Source organism: Emydura macquarii, unplaced genomic scaffold (genome assembly GCF_026122565.2).
Source record: "Emydura macquarii macquarii isolate MOO-44397 ecotype Brisbane River unplaced genomic scaffold, CSIRO-AGI_Emac_v2 contig_705, whole genome shotgun sequence".
Taxonomy (NCBI): domain Eukaryota; kingdom Metazoa; phylum Chordata; order Testudines; family Chelidae; genus Emydura; species Emydura macquarii.
The window spans coordinates 10,707,163-10,726,514 of record NW_027130842.1 but is presented as its reverse complement, the minus strand read 5'-3'; the positions used below and the strand labels follow the sequence as shown (position 1 = coordinate 10,726,514).

At 40.2% G+C, this 19,352-nt stretch overlaps 1 protein-coding gene across 1 annotated transcript in view; it reads left to right on the top strand.

The window, feature by feature from the left end:
- Positions 1 to 4,296: 4,296 nt before the first annotated feature.
- The window catches only part of PPIL4 (peptidylprolyl isomerase like 4), a 33,303-nt gene continuing 18,247 nt past the window's right edge, over positions 4,297 to 19,352 (top strand). Inside the window, exons 1-11 of the mRNA XM_067542383.1 lie at positions 4,297 to 4,461; positions 5,918 to 5,985; positions 6,075 to 6,139; positions 7,932 to 8,049; positions 9,139 to 9,281; positions 11,766 to 11,862; positions 13,556 to 13,672; positions 15,914 to 16,038; positions 16,673 to 16,739; positions 17,485 to 17,596; positions 18,856 to 18,952. Of these exons, the coding sequence (XP_067398484.1) occupies positions 4,392 to 4,461; positions 5,918 to 5,985; positions 6,075 to 6,139; positions 7,932 to 8,049; positions 9,139 to 9,281; positions 11,766 to 11,862; positions 13,556 to 13,672; positions 15,914 to 16,038; positions 16,673 to 16,739; positions 17,485 to 17,596; positions 18,856 to 18,952 (1,079 nt within the window). The 5' untranslated portion in view covers positions 4,297 to 4,391. The remainder of the gene's footprint in view (positions 4,462 to 5,917; positions 5,986 to 6,074; positions 6,140 to 7,931; positions 8,050 to 9,138; positions 9,282 to 11,765; positions 11,863 to 13,555; positions 13,673 to 15,913; positions 16,039 to 16,672; positions 16,740 to 17,484; positions 17,597 to 18,855; positions 18,953 to 19,352) is intronic.

Genomic DNA, 19,352 nt, shown 5'->3' with positions numbered 1-19,352 from the left:
TCACAATTTTCTCCCATGGTGAAATCTCTATTTTACATCTGGACACAAATAAAGAAAGGTATTTTGGTAATTGGGGCTTAGGTGAGAGATAGGTGTCCAGATGCCGAGAGGTGCAATGTTCATGCTCAGAGGCAGAAACTTAGATGTCTTGGGAACTTTTACTCTGAAAATGTAGGCACTCAGTAAGTTTAGGAACCTACCAGGTTCAGCAGAGGTTTTGTGAATTGTAGCAGAGCCTAAAATTGGGATTTATGTGCCTCACTCCAAACTTAGGCGCCTAGGTACCTTTGTGAATCTAGTTCTAAGTCTCGATAATGTGACCATAATGTGCCTGGCTTTTTTCAGATCTTGATAAGAATCTCAGCATCTTCCTTCTTTTCAAGTCACTTCTCACTGTTGTCACCAAACCCATCCTTCACAGCAGACATGTGCATGCTCTTGCATTGATCAGCCACATGGCTATCTTAAGTTTATATACATGTAACATTTTCCCCCTTGAGACCTGATTGGTTCAGCTATCAGGTGAGTCAACAGGAAGTGACCTGTCAGGGGGTTTGCCTACAATGATAACATCCTTACAGATTCTGAAACAAATACAAAGCATGTCTAGTAACTGCCACATCCTACTTCTGGGCCAGGTGATCAGCCCTACACTCTACACATGGGCTGAGACACAATGTCACATTGTTCTAAGTGAGCTGAAAATATTTTTATTGCAACCTATCAGACTGTGTCCTCACACTTTTGTGAATATTAAAGTCATGGACTCATTAATATTGCCATACTAGTGTCAGAAAGGTGTAAGAGACGTTGCTGTATTTATAAGTTAAATGTTCCTGGGTGCACATAGTTAATAAAAGATAAGGTTTACATCACGTGTAGTTAGCAGGCAGGTAGAGGCTGAAACCAAAGAAGAATCTTTACAGGTTAAAGCTTAAAAAATGTGGATCAATTGGTTAATTTTAATGGGACAAAAGTGCCACCATTTTATATACATTGCTTATAGAGGGCATCCCTGTTCAATGAGGCCAACACTCTCTGCATATACATCAGGATCTACCATGACTGTGGCAGACCTTTACTCTCCTGATCATGAAAGATGTCCTTATCAGCACAAGGCTGAGAGAAGCAGCAAGATCATCTTAAATTTGAACCCCCATGCCACATATTGAAATTTTTCATGTCAAAATTGATACCTGTGAACTATTGGAAAAGTTTTCTACACAGGGCAACAGTCAGGGAAGTCAGATGTGTGCTCCATTGCTTCTCTCATTGGACTCTATTTTTTATCATGGTTCAAATTGCTTGGTCAAGGTATAGTCAAGGTCCAGACTCCAGAGAAAATAATAGCAATAATAAGTAAATAAAAAGATTTCATGGTCTGTTCAAAAGCGGCCAATGGTCTGGATTTTGTCTGCTGTCCGCCTATTGACTACCCCAGGACTAAAGGCACTTCACTTCTGAACGAGAGCATCCACTCAGGGATAGCAGGAGCTGTAACTTATGTGCATTAACTTTACACCTTTACTGTGTCCCTGTATGCAAGTCCTTAGTACATAAAGGGAAGGGAAGGAGGGAAATTGGGAGGTGAGGAGGGAGCCTCTGTTAATTCCTTTAGTTTAACATGCTTTAATTGATTTTCCATTATGCCCACACAAATGAGGGGGCTGCAAACACTTAGATATAAATACCTCTGATGGCAAAAGAAGTAATGTTACTGGAAGTCCAAAATGGTATTGCATGTTATAGGAATAAACAACTGTTTTAAATAGATGCAGTCTTTGGGAGAGGTATCCGCAAAAGTATGAAGCTAATTCACCCTATAAGCTCAGTAATGAAAATGCAAATAAAAAGAACCCCAAAATGTATTTATTTATTCATTTTAATTTAATGATTTTTGGGTTCATAACTCATATTTTTAAATTCTTTTAGTTGTCAGTCTGTTTTGGGGTTTTATATCTATGTTTGGTAAAATTCACAGTAAAGATTTGCCTTTGAGAAGGATTTCATGCAAGAGACCATAGTGCCCTTACAGCCAGATTTATAAAAGTATTGAGGAGACTAGTGGGATTTTCAAAAGCATTTATGTGCCTTCAACCTTTAAAAAAATCTGGCCTTTAGTGACTCTTTGGGAAGCAAGTACTACACACAAGCGGTGATGTGAAAAATCACTAGGATGCTGGATAGAGAGTTAGAACAAGAGCTGACAAAGGCAATCCTCATTTGCAGATTAAAGCAAACTGAAGACGTTTTCACACCTACCCAGGAAGAGAAGGTGGGCAAGGTAATATATTTTATTAAACCAATTTCTGTTTGTGAGAGAGGCAAGCTTTTGAGAGGCAGCTTACACAGAGCTGTTCTTCAAGCTTGCCTCTCTCACAAACAGAAGCTGGGCCAATAAAAGATATTACCTCACCCACCTTGTCTTTCCAGTATGTTGGGCCCAACAACACTGCCTATAGAATCATAGAGTTGGCAGGGACCTCAGGAGGTCATCTAGTCCAACCCCCTGCTCAGAGCAGGACTAACCTCAGCTAAATAATCCCAGCAAGGGTTTTGTCAAGCCGCAGCTTAAAAGCCTCTAAAGATGGAGATTCCACCACCTCCCTAGATAACCCATTCCAGTGCTTCACCACCCTCCTAGTAAAAAACTTTTTCCTAATGTCCAAACTAGACCTCCCCCACTGCAACTTGAGACCGTTGCTCCTTATTCTGTCATCTGCCACCACCGAGAACAGCCTAGCCCCATCCTCCCTGGAACCCCCTTTCAGGTAGTTAAAGGCTGCTATCAAATCCCCCCTCATTCTTCTCTTTTGCAGACTAAACAAGCCCAGTTCCCTCAGCCTCTCCTCATAAGCCCTGTGCTCCAGCCCCCTAATCATTTTTGTTGCCCTCCGCTGCACTCTCTCCAACTTCTCCACATCCTTGTTGTAGTAGGGGGCCCAAAACTGGACACAATACTCCAAATGCAGCCTCACCAAAGCCGAATAGAGGGGAATAATCACTTCCCACGATCTGCTGGCAATGCTCCTACTAATGCAGCCCAATATGCTATTAGCCTTCTTGGCAACCAGGGCACACTGCTGACTCATATCCAGCTTTTTATCCACTGTAACCCCCAGGTCCTTTTCTGCAGAACTGCTGCCTAGCTGATCGGTCCCCAGTCTATAGCTGTGCATGGGATTCTTCCTTCCTAAGTGGAGGACTCTGGCCTTGTCCTTGTTGAACCTCCTCAGATTTCTTTTCGCCCAGTCCTCCAGTTTGTTTAGGTACTTCTGTATCCTATCCCTACCTTCCAGGGTATCTACCACTCCCCCTAGCTTAGTGTCATACCAGGAAGTCAGCCAGCTTTGAAATCATACCATCCCCAAGAACAAATCTGTTCTATTTTAGAAAAAAAATAGAGTTAAAAATAGTCAGTTACAGAATTGCAATTAAAAATCAGCATCTTACACCAGAAACACTGAGGTTTGAGTGCTGAACCTACTACAAGCTATTTTCAATGAGTGTTTGCCATTAAAATATAAATTAAATAGCACAATGCCTGTGTAGCACTAGCAAAGATAAAGAAGGTAGTGCTAAGAATAACAAAAACAACATTTAGCAAAGTAAATAATTTCAAGGTGTGAAACCCCAGTGCCAGTGGATTGCAAGACACAGGCAGCCCAGGTCAGCCCACCACTTTACGAGCAGCTAAGCCAGCTCCTGAAGCTTTATGCAGACACACACTGACAAAGGGTGCTTTTAAACACTAAAAACACAGTTAGAGCTGGGAGTTCAAGATATCTCAGCGAGCCCAGCCTCTCCCAGCAGCTCACTCCACCACTGCTGCCCGCTGCAACCCAACCAGCCAGCCAGCTGTGAAGGGGAAACCCCCTGCCCCTCACACCCTCTTTCCGCAGCCCCTCGCGCCTCTCCGCCCCGCGAAGCGAATCCCGATTCCCGCCTTTTTTAGCCCCGCCCCTTAGCTCTTCCTTCCCTTCTTGCGGACGCACTGCCCCGCTCCCTTTGACTCGCGTCACAGCCGGGAGCACGTCATCGCTGTTCCGCCCAGGAGAGGGCAGAGTCAGCCTGGGCGGCGGGCGGCGGTTTCAGGAGGCGTCGCTCACCGCGCACGCTCAGTTCGCACGGGCGCGCTGTGTCGCAGCGAAGCCGCAAATTGCGACGTCTCCCCCCTCCCCCCCCGCTCCGGCAGGGGGCGCTGGGCCTCGTCTTCACTTCCTTTCTCCACCCCCCCCCCCCCCCCCCACACACACACAGACAGAGGCGGGCGGGGAGGCGCCCCTGCGCAGTTGTTCCTGGCGGGGGCGGGGCCTCTTCGTGCGCGCGCGCTTGTTGTGGTTCTGGGGCGGGGTCGGTCTCGCTCTCGCTCGGGGGGCCCAGGCAGGGCCATGGCGGTGCTGCTGGAGACCACGGTGGGCGACCTGGTGATCGACCTGTACACCGAGGAGCGGCCCAGAGGTGAGGCGGGGCTGCGGGGCCCTGGGGGCGGTGGGACGGGGGCAAGCCCACCCGGGGCTCATATCCCGGCCCCTCGACCGAGCCAGAGGCCCCAGAGCCGAGAGCAGGGGCTAGAGTGCCCGGCTGCCTGGAGGTGGTGGGGCAGCCGGGCTCTGTCTTATATCGGTGCTTATTGCCCCCGAGCCCTGCTCTGATCTGTCACACCTGCTGTCTGGTCACCCTGATGCTGGCCCCCGAGCTGTACAGAGGACTGGACCCCTCCCTCCCCGCAGTCTGATTTGTCCTGCCTCACCCACGGTTTCCCCCCACTTTAAAATTCCTGGGTTACAAAAATCAGACCTCAACATACAAAAGCGTCCCAGCCCACTGTTACTGAAACGTGGCTCGCTTTCTCACGTGTGTCACGTAGTTGTAAAAGAAGTCAGTTGGAATATAAATATTGTACTTACATTTCAATGTAGAGTAGATGGAGGTGTATAAACAAGTCATTGTCTGTATGAAATTTTAGTGTGGACTGACTTTGTTAGTGCTTTTTAATGTAGCCAATTCTAAAACTAGGCACATACCTAGATGAGTTGACGTCCCCCCCCGGAAGAGGTCTGCGTAGCCCTGGTAGAGAACCACGGGGCTAGAATGCTGCTAATGGCGTTGTGCAGTGGATGGAAAAAACCTGAGGGGTGGGAGTGAGGGTTCTGGGTTCAAAAGCAGGGTATCCGCAGGGATGACAACTGCCATCCTTTATGCTCCTTGCTTAAAAAATAAAAAAAAGCAAGGGGTTGATTGCATTGTCTTGAATCAAACACTCTTTAAGATCCTTGTTTGGGATTTGTCCTCCTTCTGGTAAAGTCTGCACGGATTTTTTTTTGAGTTGGAAGAAGCATGTTGGAGATTAGATTTGAGTCCTTGATTCTATAATTGGATTTGAGTGGGCGCAAGGACATTAGGATACAAGATGCCTGTGCTGGTAAAGTTAAATGTGTGTGCTTGCAGGATCAGGGCCTTATTTTTCACATTTAATTTCAGAGGGATGTGGAAATGTATGACAACTTTAAAAAAACAAACAAAAAAAAAACAATTCTGATGGGGAACTCATTTTCTTCTACTGCAGACAATATAAATCTTAGTTTTTATGTCTAAAATTTTGAGTAAATGTAATAGCTTTTAAATTGCAAAAACAACATTGACTTTTTCTTTGGTAGTGATTATTTAGAAAAGGCCAGAAGGGGGGAAATGTGTACCAATCTTTGTTGTACAGCTGCTCATGTGCAGGATTTGAAATATTACTGGATTTAGATTCTAGGAAGGGAAAATGCATAGTATTTAATCTTTTCTATAGATGTGCAGCAGTGTTTAGAAATTGAATGTTGTTAAAGTCTAAATACAGCCAATGAGAAAAGACTCATGTGAAAATTACATTAGGAGGTTTTTTAGTAAATTTCAATGTAATTTCTTGCAGCTTGTCAGAATTTTCTGAAGCTTTGCAAAACCAAGTACTACAACTACTGCCTGATTCATAATGTACAGGTGAGTGTTTATAGTAGATTTTTATTTCCTCCTTTGTCTGCATAAATAGGTAGCTAGACTAATACTTTATCTGTCTTGCATTGTTACAGAGGGATTTTATTATACAGACTGGTGACCCTCTGGGAACCGGCCGTGGAGGGGAATCTATCTTTTGGTGAGTAGCTGCATAAGCATGATCTAAAATTAAATGGTCCTAATTTGAGAGTGGAGTTGACCCTGTTTGGACTTTCTGAATGACCTCGTGAATCATTTTTGGGAGGTGAGAGCTCCCTTGGCTCATACTCTTTGATCTCTGTTGTCATTCCTTATACTGTCTTTTGATCCTAGACACTTAGGTTTTTTCTGGACAGCATGCTACTTCTACTCTTAAATCAAAACAATAATGGTGTAATTGTGAGTAGGTGACTGTAGGGTTGGTTGCTGCACTCTATGCCCTAAGTAGCTGCTCTGTGGAAGACAACATATTTTTCTACTGCAGTGCTGAAAATGATGTGATAGAGAAGAAGCAGGAGACTAGTGAAGTTCATGTGCCAGTTCCCTACTTCCCAAGCCCCCTGTCAAAATACATAGGTAATTTTCAGTAGTGAAGCATTGTTTATCATCTGAAGAAACATGCAGACAGGTAGGATAGAGTTTTGGCTGAATGCATAAACTTCCAGATAATTTTTCCTTTGGAACAGACATTCTAAAGGGAAAATGAAGTTAAAAGGTGCAAGAAAATATCCCCCTGTATTTACCTCTTAGGAGTTGATGAGGAGTTCTCCTGTAATTCTCTGTAGCCAACAGACTTGCAATTATTTGCCCGTGCAAAAGGCTAACACTGCTCCAGACCTCAGTATTATGGACTTTTGAAGAAATACATCAAATACATTTACTTTTGTTCTGCTACACTACACTGTAATGGCGTTAGGGAGATCTGGTTACAACATGGTTATAAACTTTTACCCATGCTATAGGATAGATGGGGACCAAATTGTATCCCTGTAATCTTTTGACAATCCAGGATCCCGATGTATTATAATTCTCTTCTGTCACCAGTCAGTCCTGATCTCCTCTTTCTTTGCATTTTTCCATATTATATACTGATTTTTCTTTCCCTGCCTGACTCCTTGGTGTGCTCTGTCACAAGTAGAATCTTCCAAAAGAGTGGCAGGCTGACTTGCATTGTCTCTTCTGTTCTGCTGTTGGCCTCTGAGAACACAGATACCATCTGAGGATATTACCTTTTCCTTAGTGCTGAACATGGCAGAATTGTGGTGGTTTCAACTCTTGGCACAATCAAAACTGATCTAATAAATGTTGAAATGAATTTGAGTGTATTATGCAGGTTCGCAATCAGTTTAAAAACTGCAACTTTGTGTATAAGCCAGATCTGTCTCACTCGGAGAACAGTGTGAAATCGGGAACAGACCTTGAGATTTAAAATCACTGCATCCAGTCCTGTATGCCTTTAAAGCTAATGTGTAAAATTAAGTTTGCAGCTTTTTCTGTTCAGAGGATGCATTTTAGTCTGTGCATAAATTATTTAATGGTTTTTACTTTCTTTTATAAAGAGAATTTGGTGAACAAGTCCCATTTATATTTGATAAAGTGTATTACACTTTTAACTCCCTGCACACTGTACTGAAAGTATGTTTTGACAGTAGCTTGTAGCAAATTATATGCTAGTGTCTACCAGAGATGTCAGAAAGTTTTCTAACATGCTTAAAAAAACCCCACCCTGTAGAATGCCTCATGGAAAGAGCTGTTAACATTGTCTGCAATATGGGGGGATGGTTGGGTAACCATATAGTTGCATTATAAATATGCAGTGTAAAGTGATCATTTTATTTTAGCATTCATATTATAACATTTTTGTGAAATATTTTGTCTTGTTCACTTTGTTAGTCACTGTCGGCATTTTTAATCATGCTGCCTCATAACATATTTATTGTATATATTTTCAGTAAACTCTATGGTGATCAAGCTAGATTTTTTGAAGCAGAAAAAGTGCCAAGAATTAAGCACAAGAAAAAGGGAACCGTGTCAATGGTGAACAATGGCAATGATCAGCATGGATCTCAGGTCAGCGCATGGTGTGGGGAGGCTTTGCTATGACTCTGGAATAGCAAAGAGGGAAACTCCACAGATTTTAAAAATATGCATAACAATGAAAATAACACCTAATTGCCCTCTTTACAGTTAAAATGATACTGAGGAAGTACTGTTCATATTTTTTCAAATGATTCTAGAACTTTTTGGTTATAATAAACTTTCTATCTTGGAAACTGAAATCACACCTTAAGTACATGTTTTCTTCTCCATCACGTGCACTTGTTGTTTCATTATTCTGCTGCTCAAAGGTGCTAGATTACAAATAATGTAATTCTATCAATTATTATTTTAGGTATAAGAGGACTGAAAGGGACAGAGTGGAGGTTAACTAGCCTAATGTGTAGTATTCCCTACATACTTTTTTTTTTTTTTTAAAGTATTTTTTTAAATATACTTTTGTGATCCTGGACAAATCTGTCAGTTCCTCCTAGCTAGAGCTACAATATCAATAAAATTCCGTCTTCTCTGTGTTTAGCAACTGTTATAAAAAAAAAATTGTGAGGTGCCTTGACGCTTGGTGACCATGAGCGTATACATGTTTACATGTTAAAATACAACTGGCAAGTCTAATTGTAGGCATATGATCCTTGACAGTGTACAGCATCCTAAAATGCCTCTCTTGAGAGAGAAATTGCAGAAAAAGAATTATGTGGTTTTAGCAAACGGACACATAGTAACTGGGATTGGAGTAAAATACATCAAATATTGGCCCTATTAACCTTAGCTGTGTTCAACTAAATATAGCAGTGAGCAAGACTGGTTGTAAAACATGGGGTTCCAAATGTCATTCATTATTGTGATGGTTAACCATATAGTCAGTTCTAAATTAAGGGTGGAGGTCTGGATGCTCAACTGATGTAAGCTGTCATAGTTCTGTTAAAGCCAATGGAGCTACGTCAGTTTACACTGCTTGAGTGATTGGTCCAGGCCTCTCCCACTGAAGTCAATGGCAAAACTCACACTGACTTCAAAGGGCGCAGGGTCAGGACTAAAATTATATGGAAATTCTCAAAATTTTACTGTTTACTGTAAACAGGTTTTTTTATCTTGTCTTTGTAGTTTCTTATAACTACAGGGGAAAACCTAGATTATCTTGATGGTGTGCACACAGTGTTTGGAGAACTAACAGAAGGCATGGATGTATTGAAGAAAATTAATGAAACTTTCGTTGACAAGGAATTTGTTCCTTATCAAGACATCAGGTATGACTAGGTTTAACTTCCTAGTTTAGAGGATGTGACAAAGTGCTGGAAGCTAACACGTGAGCCAGCCCTCTGATCACTTAGGCACCAATAAGTTCCCCTGAAGAAGGCTGATTGGGAAATATGTGGCTAATTTAGCTGATCAGTCTCTGGACTGGTGAGCCAATTAGCCATCAACTGAGAGCTTTTAAAGGAGACACAGGAAAGAAGGGAGAGAGGATTGGGTTAATTGGGTCCCATATGCTCTGGGATTCCAAGGGAGGGACATATCTATTCCTCTCTGTTCCTGTGGGAAAGCGCAAGAAACCACTGTAAATACTTTGCTGCACAGGACTGTGTTTTGGATGGTGGTGGGAATATAAATAAATAATGTGGAAGTGTTAATCCCTGGAGAGCCTGAGAGGTTTCTGGGCATCAGAAGGTGGGAATGGAGCCTTCCCCCTTACAGAGGGTGTGTTGTGATCTTGTAAAAACTGGTTCCTTAATCTTTCTGTAAACAGAGTTAATATGGCAATGTCAGGACACTTGTGACAGTATCTAGTATGCATCTTCATTCCGTAATTACTGGTAAAGTATTGTGTATTTATGTGCGTTATAGGGACTCAATAAATAAATGCCTTCAGAGGAAGATGTATTGACTATATCATGCTGTCTTATCAGTTGAAAGAGAAATTTTAGGCCCCAGACGTGTAAGCTCATATGCTTAGGTTGACCTGGCATCTGCACATAGCCCCATTGTGAGTTTGCAGGATTGGGTTCATAGATGGGATGGATATTGTTGTTGTCCAGACCATCCAAAATTATGTTTACAATGTTGTTAATCTGTGAATGCAGTATATTGGCAAGATAAGGTGGGTGTGAGGTAAATTATTTTATTGGACCAACCTCTGTTGGTGAGGGAGACAAGCTTACACAGAGCACTCCTTCAGGTCTGGAAAATGTACTCTGTGTCAAAGCTAAGTACAAAGTGGAACAGATTGTTTAGCATAAGTAGGTAACATATTTTAAGATATCATTCAAGGTGAAGTGGCCCATAAACACTTCTCTAGTCATGGGGGGGACAATAAAGATGGGTGGGTGAATTAGTGGGTTATAGATTATTGTAATAAACCGTAAATCCAGTTTCTGTATTCAGTCCATGATTTTTAGCGTCCAGCAAAGTTATGAATTTAAACTCCCGGGCTTGTCTTTTGATGGTGATGTGCAGGTTTCCTTTGAGGATGAGAACTGAGAGATCAGATATAGAGTGATTGCATTGTGAAAAATGTTCACCCACAAGTGATAAGGTGTTTTTTTGTGTTTTATAATTTTTCCATGAGAGTTCATTCAAGAACGTCTGGTTTCACCCACATAGTTGTTATTGGGGTATTTAGCACAGGAGATGAGGTACGCTACGTGTTGTGACAGGCATGTGTAGGACCCATGGATTTTGAAAGGTGTGTTGTGGGTGGTGTTGATCGTTATAGCAGTGGAGATATGTCTACAGGTTTTTGTATCTGCTGTTCTGGCAGGATGTTGCTTTTAGTTGCTCTGTGGGGAGCTTACTTCTGATGAGTTTGATGTGATTGGTGAGGGGGTTATTTGAAAGTCAGAAGAAGGGGGAGGTTCAGGAAAGATTTATTTCAGGATATGGTCCTTATCGAATATGGGTTGTAATTGTTTGATTACCCACCCAGGAACCCATATGGGGGGGTAAGGGTGTTGGTGACAATTAGGTGTGTGTGGTCAGAAGAGATTTTATTTCCATATTGAAGCAGGTACCTCTTGAAGAGGTATTTGGGTGGCCCATTCCCTGATGTGATTTACTTCTGTGGTGAAGTGTCCTTGTTTGTTTGAAGATAGTTTTAAGTGTTTTAAAGTATATATCCCAGACTTTCTCCTTGGAGCATATTCTGTGGTATCTGAGTGGCTAGCTGTAGATAACAGATTTATTGATTATATTTGGGATGAATACTAGATCTGTGAAGATGGCTTTGGTGATCTGTAGGTTTCTTGTATATTAATCTGTGTATCACTTTAGGACAGTCAGCTATATTTTTGTTTTGATTCCACGTAGCTACAAATAACTGAAGGGTGCACAGTTAATGTCTAGAGCTTTTGTTAAGGTGTGGGAAGTTGAGGGCAAGAAAAGTTGAAATGAGGACTTCACTCACAAACTAGATTAACTGTTGATCTGGAAATAAACAGGTACAGTACATTAGAAAATCAACAACTAGTTGTTATTAAAAACACTCAAGTTTATTCCTTGTATCCCAGTAGCCTGTGTATCTATCTGGACTGGCTTTATTAAGCATTATATATTAGTACTTTGTATACTTACACTACTAGATACTGAGTATTTATTTGTCTCACCCTGTAGTAGTATAAAATATCTACTGATATCCCTAGGATTGATTCCATGTTCCTCAAGTGAATTAAGAGCTAGTTTTAAACAAATTAAACTGCTCAGACTTGAATTTTATTTTACTTTACATTTCCCTTTAGGATAAATCATACAGTGATAATAGATGATCCATTTGATGACCCACCGGGTTTAACAATACCTGACTGCTCACCAGAGCCCACCAAAGAACAACTAGATGTAAGCACTGCTAATAGCTTCTTGGGAGTATGTTGGAAATGAATAAATGGATTAACTAGTTGTTTCCACTATGGACCAGATCCAGCAAAACACATGAGTAGTTCATTGAAGTCAAAGAGGCTACTTGTGTTTAAAGTTAAACATGTGATGAAGTGTTTTGCAGAATAAGGGCTGCCAATATGCTATTATGCATTTCTTTAATGAGGGGAAGATTTCTGAAGGAAGGTTTTCATTATAACATCTGCCCATGTGGTCAAATCTGTATCCCAAAAAAGACCCTAAAATATTTTCAGTGTCATACTCTGGATATTAAATGCATATCTACATTATTTTGAATTCTGTCTTTGACACATGAAATGCTTGTACAGCAGTTATGCTTGGAGTGATCTCTTTGCTTACAAATCAAAAAACTATAGACATTTTTGAAGAAGAGAACAAAAAAGGATCAGTGGGGTGTTTCTAGCTGCGATTGTGAATAGTGGGATGAGGTGCAAAAGGCTTATTTTATAATTTACACTACAAAGAGAAAAGTTGTAATGTTGCTTTAATAGTATGAACCTGTTGTCAGAAATGCCCACCTCTGGCATTACTGTTTCCTAGATACATTCTTCTGGAAGAATCCAAAATATCCCTGCTAACTTCTTATTTTCTTCTTGCAGTAGAAAATGAAGTTTATCGTTTTATTCTTTTTTTTTTTTTTTTTTCAATAAGAAACATCAGCACTTCCACACAAAAGTAAATTATTGTTAACTGGAAAGTATTAATTCACTATCCACACTTCACATACAAGCAGACACACTGATTTGTTTTGTCTGTATGAAGGTATTTGCGAAGAACAGTTCATCTTATAATTGTTATATTTTCTTATCTTGCAATTACTGGAGCTGCTAAAAGGAAGTATCTTCCTTTGTGTGGGAACAACATTTCAAAGAGTGAATAAATTGACTAGAGAAAAACTATTATTTAAAAAATTTAACAGATACCATGGTGGTGATGAGTTTGGTATTTGAACTTAATTAGAACAGAGGTATACCAAAATTAGTCTAACATATCCAAAAGTCTAAACTCTGCATAAGGAGCTTGATAGCTCAGTGTATGTCAGACAAACACTTGAAAGTTTTATTATTAGACACCTGGAGGAAAAATAGGGATACTTCAGTTAGTTCTAGTGAAATGTTTTGGACTAAGAGCATTTTGGAAGAGAATTTTTTTTAAAAATGGTCCATATTTTGTTGTAGGAATGTTTATGTTTGGAATATTTGACTAGATACAGTAGTATAAAATAGACATTGCCTGTAATTGTACTCTGTTACATTTAAATCCTGCTAGATGAGGCTGAAATCTCTAATACAATTTGCATACTCATTCAATAAAAAAATAGGGATGTGCTCTCCTAAATAGAAATAAGCTGGCAGGTATGTTGGGAAATAGGTATGGGATAATAGAGGTGAAAGACTCCATATCATGTAATTGAATCTAGTCCAGATTGTCCATGACTGAAACTCATTGCCATGTGAGGCTCCTTGGTTATCTTTCTGACCAGTGTAATTCTTCAGGAATAATGTTCTTAGTTTCACAACGCACAAAATCCCAGATTGAGGTAGGGTTTTAGAATCCATTCACTCCCTCCTCCTCCTCCCCCCCCAAATGGCTCAGTGTTAAATTTTTGTTTGTTTTTTCCAATTTCTCATAGAGTGGCAGAATAAGAGCAGATGAAGAAATTGATGACTTCAAAGGAAAGTCTATTGATGAAGTGGAAGAAATTCAGGCAGAGAAGGAAGCAAAAACTCAGGCCATTCTTTTGGAAATGGTAAACATCTGTTTTGTTTTTTGTTTTGTTTTGTTTTTTTGTCTTGTCAGATGTAACTTCTTTGTGTGTATGCATGCTATACATTATTGGCTGGGTGAGTGAGTGCTTAAGACAACTGCTTTCCTTAAGTTACATGTCAGAAATGTTTGCCCTGGTGGCTCAGGGTCCATGGTCAGGCTGGTGGTAGAGCTAAAAGAGTGAACATAGACACTCGATCTTCATCCATTTGTAGGAGGAGATTTCCTAGTAAGATCAGTACCATCTCAGTTCCAAACCCAGGTCTAGAACTGGATTGATAAGGGGTTTGTAAGAGCTTGCCAGAGACGCTTGTGAAATTATAAAAGCAGGTATGGTACCATTATTCCTGCAGCGTGTTTCTAGCTGTAGTACTGAAAGTTTGTGTGTGTTGGATGGCTGAGTTACCATGAAATAATTTCTCCCCAAATTCAACTGTTGGTATTCATTAAGAATGCACAGCAGTATAGTGTTTGGTTCCCATTCCCAGAATTGCAACAGAATTGCTGTCTGCTGTGAGATCATAAGCAAGAACCCACTAACAGTTACATTTTTCTCCCTGCTCTCTTCCCTTGGGATGTTTGTTATGACTTAATGATACTATATGATTGTTAGCTTCTGGGTTCCCTGTGTGGTTGAGGTGAGCTGGAATTTAATATGGCTGGTGCCAGACTTTAGAGGAGGTTCAATTCATCTTCTGTAGGAATATTAATACACTGAAGAAAAGACCCAGTTCAGTTCTTATTTTTAAAATGACAGCAGCGGGTCCTTTCATTGTATAAATGTACACAACAAATCATTAAGCATTTTTTTTGTCTGTCAACTTTGTATTATTCATCTCCCCCCCCCAAATTAGACTAATACCAACAGCTCTAATAGTGCTCTTGTACATCTTCTATCTAAAGAGTGCAAAAAAAAGCTTTTTACAAACAAATGTAAGCCTCACAACACTTCTGCAAAAGAGAAAAGTATTATCCTCAGTTTACTGAGGAGGAAACTAAAGCAAAGAATATTAGTCATGCAGTCATTGGCAGTTTTGGGAAGGAAAAACACTTCAGATTCCTAGGAACCTGTTTTAACCACTAGACCATACTTTTTGCGGATGACACTAAGCTGGCGGGAGTGGTAGATACCCTGGAAGCTAGGGATAGGATACAGGAGGACCTAAACAAACTGGAGGGATTGGGCCAAAAGAAATCTAATGAGGTTCAACAAAGAAAAGTGCAGAGTCCTCCACTTAGGAAGGAAGAATCCCATGCACAGCTATAGACTGGGGACCGATGAGCTAGGCAGCAGTTCTGCAGAAAAGGACCTGGGGGTTACAGTGGATAAAAAGCTGGATATGAGTCAGCAGTGTGCCCTGGTTGTCAAGAAGGCTAATAGCATATTGGGCTGCATTAGGAGGAGCATTGCCAGCAGGTCCCGGGAAGTGATTATTCCCCTCTATTCGGCATTGGTAAGGCCGCATTTGGAGTATTGTGTCCAGTTTTGGGCCCCCTACTACAAAAAGGATGTAGACAAGTTGGAGAGAGTCCAGCAGAGGGCAACAAAAATGATTAGGGGGCTGGAGCACAAGACTTATGAGGAGAGGCTAAGGAAACTGGGCTTGTTTAGTCTAGTCTGCAAAAGAGAAGAATGAGGGGGGATTTGATAGCAGCCTTTAACTACCTGAAAGGGGGTTCCAGGGAGGATGGGGCTAGGCTGTTCTCAGTGGTGGCAGATGACCGAACAAGGAGCAACGGTCTCAAGTTGCAGTTGGGGAGGTCTAGGTTGGACATTAGGAAAAAGTTTTTCACTAGGAGGGTGATAAAGCACTGGAATGGGTTACCTAGGGAGGTGGTGGAATCTCCCATCTTTAGAGGTTTTTAAGCTGAGGCTTGACAAAACCCTGGCTGGGATGATATAGCTGAGGTTAGTCCTGCTTTGAGCAGGGGTTTGGACTAGATGACCTCCTGAGGTCCCTTCCAACTCTAATATTCTATGATTCTGGGAAAACTGATGTTCTCCTTTTTGAGATCTCAGAGTGACTATTGGCATTTTCCCAGGTTTCCCTTGACTGAGTCATGAGGAAAAGAATACCTCCCCCCATCTCCAGCAGTTTGTGTGATAGAAAAGCATCCAAAGTTATCAAAACATTTTTTTGCTATGAAGATACTCCGTGCAGTGAAATTCAGGAAGCTTTGTATAGAACAAATTGAACAGCCTTCATTTTTCTCTGTGCTGTAGGTGGGGGATTTACCATATGCAGATATCATACCACCTGAAAATGTGTTGTTTGTCTGTAAACTGAATCCTGTGACCACAGATGAAGATCTGGAGATAATATTTTCACGATTTGGACCCATTAAAAGGTAACTTCTGCAGCATAGTTGTTAAAAAGAAAACAAAAAACCACCAAAAAGTGAACCAAGTTCAGTTTAAGCAATCTCCCTCGGCTTTATTCCTCTGCTCTCTCCCTCTCGAGATCCACTTTGACCTCCCTTGTATCTGTGTACAGTAATGGAGCACCTTGCTGACAAGATGGGGTTTCAGACAAGATTTCAGACAAATGCTGCCATCTGGTTGCATGGCTCTTTTTAAACATTCCTCCCTGTTAAATTGCAATCCAGAAAGTTTAACTAACATTTTTTGTCATAGCTTATTAAATGCAAAAAGAAATCAAGCATTAATGACGGAAAATAGATTCTATTTCAATAATTGTTTTAATAATTTTAGGACTAATTCTGAAATTCCTACTGATCACACATGAGTAATTGTTGCTCATCTGAGTAGTTCTATTTAAATCAACTTCAGCTGTTTGAAGTCACTGAGGCTACCAATGTGAGTAAAGGTTACCTATGTGAGTGAGGGTTGCAGGATCAAGCCTCAAAAGCATTATAACACAGGTTACAATTTTTAATCTGGTAATGTCCCTTTCAAACAGTGATTGTTGTCATGGATTTTCAAAACAAAAGGCCTTGACTCTATTTCATGCTAATTTTTCAGCTGTGAAGTGATTCGAGACTGGAAGACGGGTGAATCTCTTTGTTACGCTTTCATTGGGTTTGAAAAGGTATGTTCTTGTGCAGACATATAAATGTTGCTTCTGAAAACAGCGTAGTAATATGCTGGGGTTATTTCCAACTCTATGCTGGATGGAATGTGAACGTGTGTGATCTGTTCAAGTGTGTTGATTAATATTCTCATCTATTGACTGCAGCCTACAGAGGATGTAGCTGCCAATTCAAGAAAACATTTAAGCACTACTTAAGTTCATCCCTGTTTAGCAAACTGTTTAAGTATGTACTTCAGTCCCTTAGAAGTCAATAACTGGAATATGATCAGACTATAAGAATTAGTCTCATGATATAAAATTTATAGCTTGTGTTTTATTATTTGGCTCTTGTCACTCTGTATTCTGAGTGAAGTTCAAGAGTATGCCAGAAAACTTACTTTTAGTCTGCTCAGGTAGTTTAATTGAAATGTTTAATAAAGCCATTGTCTATCTTTTTAATTTGTCTCTAAATGTATTATTCCAAACAATGCACATAAATAACTTATCTAATCTCAAAGCTGAAATGCTTGCATTAAGTCAAACTGTAAAATTATTATAGTTATTTTAAATTGTTCAAGTATGCAAAGTGTTCTGATTAAGTCCATTTTAGAACATGAACTATATATATTTACTCAGTTGTGTTATAGTCATTAGGAATCTCTATGCCAAGAGCAATTCACTTTGTATTTAAATGCTGACTTCATAAGAATATTTTTATGATTTTGTTAATTAATCTTAAATCTTCTGGAAACATTGCTGTCAGGAGGAAGATTGTGAGGAAGCCTACTTCAAAATGGATAATGTGCTGATAGATGATCGGAGGATACATGTGGATTTTAGCCAGTCTGTTGCAAAGGTTAAATGGAAAGGAAAAGGTAGTTTTATTTGTCATCCTTTGATTCTGTAATGACTTCAGACCTTAAAATTAGTAAATATTGCTCTCCTGAACTAAAGTTGTTGTGTAGTACAAGCATCTCTGTTATAAGGTTAATCAACCCCTTCTCAGGGATATAATGGCCACAATTTGGTGTTCCTGGCTGCATGAGCAAAGGTTACTAAATCCAGGTCTCTGCCTTTTTACTGCATATTAGAGGGTAGGGGGGTTTACTGATAACTGTCATTTGGTAATATTACAATGGATTAACATGCTGCCAAATTTTGGGGATTTTTTTGCCAATAAAAGTCAACTATTACTATTGGTCTTTATTAATCTCAAGTTTTAAAAGGGATAATTTTGGATATTATTAATTAGTAACATAAAACTGCAGTAATTAGCATATTCTTTTTTTGTTTGCCATCCATCACTTCATGGAGCATTATATTTACAAGACAAACTGAATATCTAGGTGTTTAATAAAAACAACGAGAGTTCTGTGGCACTTTAAAGACTAACAAATTTAATGTTAGTCTTTAAAGTGCCACAGAACTCTTGTTGTTTTTGCTGTATACAGACTAACATGGCTACCCCTCTGGAAATCTAGGCTTTTAATAGTTCTGTTGCAGTATTAGCCTGCACCATAAGGTGGCAACACATAACAGATAGTGCTATGAACTAGTTTTCAAAACTACAAGTAAATATATAGAAATATGGAAAACAAAATCTGATACGCCTTTTATCACATGAAAACATTTTTCAAAATTCATACTAAAAGTATATAGCTCTGTAGCGAGATCCCTTCCCTTCCTTCAAGTTTTAGTACAGAGCAAAATTTCATTGTTTTAATTTTGAAAACGGGGTGTTGTAACAGTAATGCCAACAGAGTCTTAAGTAGAGAGATCCAGAACCAGTTTCAAGCATAAGCAGAACAATTGCCACCTGGTGCCTTGTGATCCTGTCCAAGCTCTGCATCCAGTAGGCATGAGGTGGGAGGAAATCATTACTTAGCCAGGTCTTCTCCTCAGGCAGCAGGACTAGAGAAGGAAGGAAAATCATAGTCTGATCTTCCCCCTTTTGCTTTGGGTGATGCATACTGTCAGACCATTCCTGGAGTAGTTAGTGGGTACTTTTGTAAATATAATTACAGTAATGATGGAAGGAACTGATGACAATTGTATCCTGAAATGTGCTGTACTCCTATGTCTTGTTTGATTTTTAACTTGGAGATGAAAGCCCAGTTGATTTTTCTACGAACAGGTGGGAAGTATACCAAGGCTGACTTCAAAGAGTATGAAAAGGAATGCAATAAACCTTCCAAATTTTCTCTGAAGGAGAAAGTGAAGCCAAATCAAGAGTATCCTTAACAGCTGAACAATCTGTGTGGCATATTGGCCTGTAATGTAGTGGACTTGCAACTAGACTTTGTGAAAACAGCTTCTAATTCTCTAAGCTTTTGTTTACCTGCTGCTTAACATAACCAGGAGGCCCCTGTTTTGGAATTACAGATTTATTTTTGAATTTGCTATTTTGAGTGAACAAGATATAACACACTGTCAAATCAGAATGTGTTTTACACCCACTTTGTACTGGTGTAAATAGCTACCTTGCTGCTAAGCAGTGGAGGGGCAGGACATTTTGTTCCTCAGAGCAGAGTTCAATCAGCCTTATTGTTCTCTAACTTGTACATGATTTTTGTTTTGCACGAAATACTGGCTGTCTCAATGATAAATCTTGGGTTCGCTTGCTTTGTGAGG